The 4,062-nt window shown below is 33.9% G+C and overlaps 1 protein-coding gene across 1 annotated transcript; it reads right to left on the reverse strand.

Moving 5' to 3' along the window:
• Positions 1 to 955: 955 nt before the first annotated feature.
• Positions 956 to 2,929, reverse strand: LOC136712439 (C-C chemokine receptor type 4). Its single transcript, XM_066689035.1, has 2 exons — positions 2,848 to 2,929; positions 956 to 2,753 (listed from the first exon to the last, which is right to left on the reverse strand). Exon 2 carries the CDS (start codon positions 2,738 to 2,740, stop codon positions 1,673 to 1,675), a length of 1,068 nt encoding a protein of 355 aa, XP_066545132.1. The 5' UTR covers positions 2,741 to 2,753; positions 2,848 to 2,929; the 3' UTR covers positions 956 to 1,672.
• Between the last annotated feature and the right edge of the window lie 1,133 nt (positions 2,930 to 4,062).

Below are 4,062 nucleotides of genomic sequence, written 5' to 3' on the forward strand. Positions count from 1 at the left end.
GCTCTCCTCTTCAAATGTCATTATTAATAATAATCTTAAAAAAAAAACAGAAGAATAGGAAGATCGCTTTGTACGAAGTATGTCTTAATTTTGTATTTAGTATCTTAATGTGTATTTCCCATGTTGTCTGTGATCATCACTTATTTACTTTATGCCTTTATTCAAGGCACCTCAACACATTTTCCAGTGCAAGGACCATAAATAATAGCAGACAGCAGAATATGTTGCAATACCTTTCATCAAAGGAAGCTAGATAACTATACTTTATAAATCTGGAAACCTAATGAATTCAGTCTATTTAAGATGCCATGTTAGTTTTCCTTGTAATCAGTCAAAGTTCTAATACAAATGAGCAAACAGGAAAATCATAATATTTCTCAGAAGTTGTTCTGTACACAACCCAACCCAGCTATACAAGTATGATTAAATGTAATGTAAATGTAACAGAGATGTTCACACTTAATTAAAGATTTGAAACACAATAGTGTTTTTGATTAATCATATATTATAAAGGTTTATTGATCATTTATAAATTAAATGATTAATGTCCTGTGTTAAAAACAAATAATTTATTAATGACACCATAAAATAAAGTGTAAACTTCAAGTGTAAACTTTATATTTTGTACAGCCCATGATATCTGTTGTTAAGATATTATTTTCCATTTTAACTTCACATTTTGTAAATAAATTATTTCTGAAAGCCTGTAAGAAAAATTACATGGTGCATTTTTTAAGTAGCTTTTTTAAACTTTTATAATTAATTAAATAGCTGAGAAGAATATTGTTTTCTTGAAGTAATGCAACTTACATGAAGTGTCAATAGATTTTTTCTTAAAGGATGTGTTCAAAGGCAATGTTAGAATATAAAATAAAATAAATTCAAAGTAAATAAATAAGAATGATATAAAGTGTATTTGTGTTACACACATGAAATAAACAACCACAGTCAATACTTAAGAGCATGTACCTGGGGGGTGTTTATTTACAGAATCATTAGAAAGATTTAAAAACTTGTTTTAAATGTACAAACAATTACAAAATAACTCAATTACATAAGATACATAAAATAATATTGATCTTACAATTTAAAAAACTGTAGGTGACTACAGGGAATGCAACAGGGTAATATAATTATGCATAATGGTACATCCAATTTTAATAATAATACAAAATTGTGTGCTTTTAAATGCATTGCAGATTTGTATTGTGAACATTTACCAAAGCTACAAAAGACATGATTAATTACAAATCAGTTTCAGTCGAGTTGAAAACACTTCTATGAATGTGTAAAACAAAATAAAAATGTTTAGAAGTACATTAGATAGAAAGCTTGTCTTAAAGGTTGTCTTATTTTTTAGCTTCTGGTTGTTAAAATCACAGGGATTTCAACTGCTCTGCCGAACCACATGTGGATGGTTAATTAACAATTACTGAGCAAGAAAGAAAAAGATGGTCTGGACATACCTTGCTAAGCTTAATCGTATCAAACTCAAAGAAACGTGTCATGGTCTGTCAGTATTATTTCTGGTATGATATCCATCTGTTTTCTAAACATAAAAAATGTTTAGTGTGTAGCCGCTATCCATAAAACATTTCCAGATACAAAACAATAATGTACATCATTCCAGTACATTAGATAAGACCTGAAATTCACAACTCAGCCCTCACATTTATTCATATATGGATTGATGGCTTTTTTGATCAGTCGTCTTGCTGCTCTGACTTGTAAGCAACTGAGCTCTAAAGCAAGGAATCCATTTTGCCAGCAGATTTCTGAAATGGGACTGGAACTTCTTGCCTACAAATGTGTAGAACACAGGGTTAATGCAGCAGTATAAATAGGCTATGTTACGTGTGACATAAATGGCGTAGTCAATGTCATTGTTGCATGAATCAGAGGTACGCTTCACTGATGTCTGTAGGGTTTTTAAAAAGATGACTACATTGTAGGGTGTCCAGCAGATGAAGAATGTGACTATAATGATGAATATGAGCTTTACTGCTCTGCATTTCTCTTTCATTTTAGTCTGGACCACTCTCATGGTGATTCGGATGTAGCAATACAGAACCACCACCAGCGGGAACAGAAAGAACAAAATAAGTTGTTGATAGTACCCCACGAGCTGCCATTTAGCCATGATCTCTGGAGAATATCCAGTCTCCTCACAGAGCGTCCCATAGGTGCCGTTTTCTTGAACGTCATACAGTATGAACTCCTTCACTGTGGCTACAAAGCTAACGCACCACACTACTGCGCTCGAGACAAAGGCATACAGAGTCCGTCTTTTCTTGGCAGCGGTGATGGCGTGCACCACAGCCAGGTACCTATCGAAGGTCATCAGCGTCAAGAACAGGATTGAACTGTAGAACCCAATAAAATACACGCTGCCTACTATTTTGCATATTGCCCTGCCGAAGATCCATTCAGACGAGTGGTACACAGCCCAGAAAGGAAGGGAAGAGGCAAACACCAAATCTGAAATTACTAAGTTGAGCAGAAAGATGTTGGTGACAGTGTTCATTTTCTCGAACTTAAAAATGATATACAAGACCAAGCCATTCCCGAACAAGCTCAGCATGAAGATAGAGTAGTAGAAGAGTGGCATCACTCTCGCACCAAACCTGTTGACATCTGTCTTGTCACAGAGGTACACAAAATCATCACTGGTGTTGTAGTCATCATAGTAGTAAGTAATGGTGGTGGTGGGCAGAAGGGTTGTCAGACTTGTGTTTTCCATCGCCAGTCTTCTCCTGCCCACCAATAAACAGACAATGGTCATTGTATTTTAATTGAACAAATAATACATAAATCAGTATCACAAAAAGTTATCTTACACCTACTTACCAGTTGAAAATGAAAAAGCCCAATGCAACAGAAGAAGGAGTCTTTCAGTGGGGAGCACTTGTCTTTGTGGACAGTATACTCTTTCGTGCGAAACACACAGAAGTTGAGGAACACATTGAGGGGAAACGGGGGAGGTGTTCTGCACATGTGCTGAAGGGATGTGATTCAATGTGTATTACTCAGATTGAGAAACCCTTAATTAATGCTTTTACTGTTGGATTTTTGATTTTGCCCATCTTGTATTATGTCCACATATGATTGTAAATAACATATTATTACAATTAAAAGCTATGTTTTAGAGAATCTGTAACATATCTGAAATTGTACTTGTCTATATTGTTTTAGTAATTGTATTTTTTTTTTCTTTTTTTTTTTCCATTGTCCTTGCACTGACACAGACAATTGCATAGAGTTTGTGATATTGTTTTGCAAATCCACAGCAGAGAGATGTAGTATAATTACAACTGGTATCAGAAAAATTTGGCTATCAACAAAGTAAACAGTACAGTTTGAATGAGCTTGGAGAATTAAACAGATACCAGTAGGTACAAATATGTAAATATGTAAAAAAAGGAAAAAATATGGATTGTTTTATAGAGAACATAAAATCTGCATCCAAAACCAAATCTGATGCCTTCTTCTGATATTTAAATTAAATTAAAGAAAATTGTTAGCTATACCTTATATAGAGAAATTTCAAATCCGACTTTTACAAAATACCCTTGAAACATGGGAAGCTATTTTGTATTGAAATAGTCATGTTCCAAAAGCAGAAGCATTGGTAAACTGGAACATGAATCAGTATTTGTCTCATTACAACCAAGACACTTTGCAGAGTCATTCAGATCTCAGTTTAATTTAATAATATGAAAATGTAAGTATGAATTTTTAAAAATATGTGAATATTTAAAACTGCATTATACAATTACACTGAAAATGTACACCAGAATTCATACTCGCCTGAACTGGAATAACAAAAGACAATTTTATATTTTAACTGTATTAAATAGCTTATCGGCAAATCACCATGTTATGCACATTTTAAAGATATGGTTTGTTGGTACAGCTGTTGTCAATGTTTAATTGTTTCTTGTAAAAGACTTAAGTAGTCATATAGGGCGCTTTAGGGCAAGGGGGGGCTTCGGGGGGTTGACCTTTGACCTTGAACCACCACGTCACTGAATAATTAGCATATTTGTGGGTGGAGTTGACAGG

The sequence above is a fragment of the Amia ocellicauda genome, chromosome 2, assembly GCF_036373705.1.
Source record: "Amia ocellicauda isolate fAmiCal2 chromosome 2, fAmiCal2.hap1, whole genome shotgun sequence".
Classification (NCBI taxonomy): Eukaryota; Metazoa; Chordata; class Actinopteri; order Amiiformes; family Amiidae; genus Amia; species Amia ocellicauda.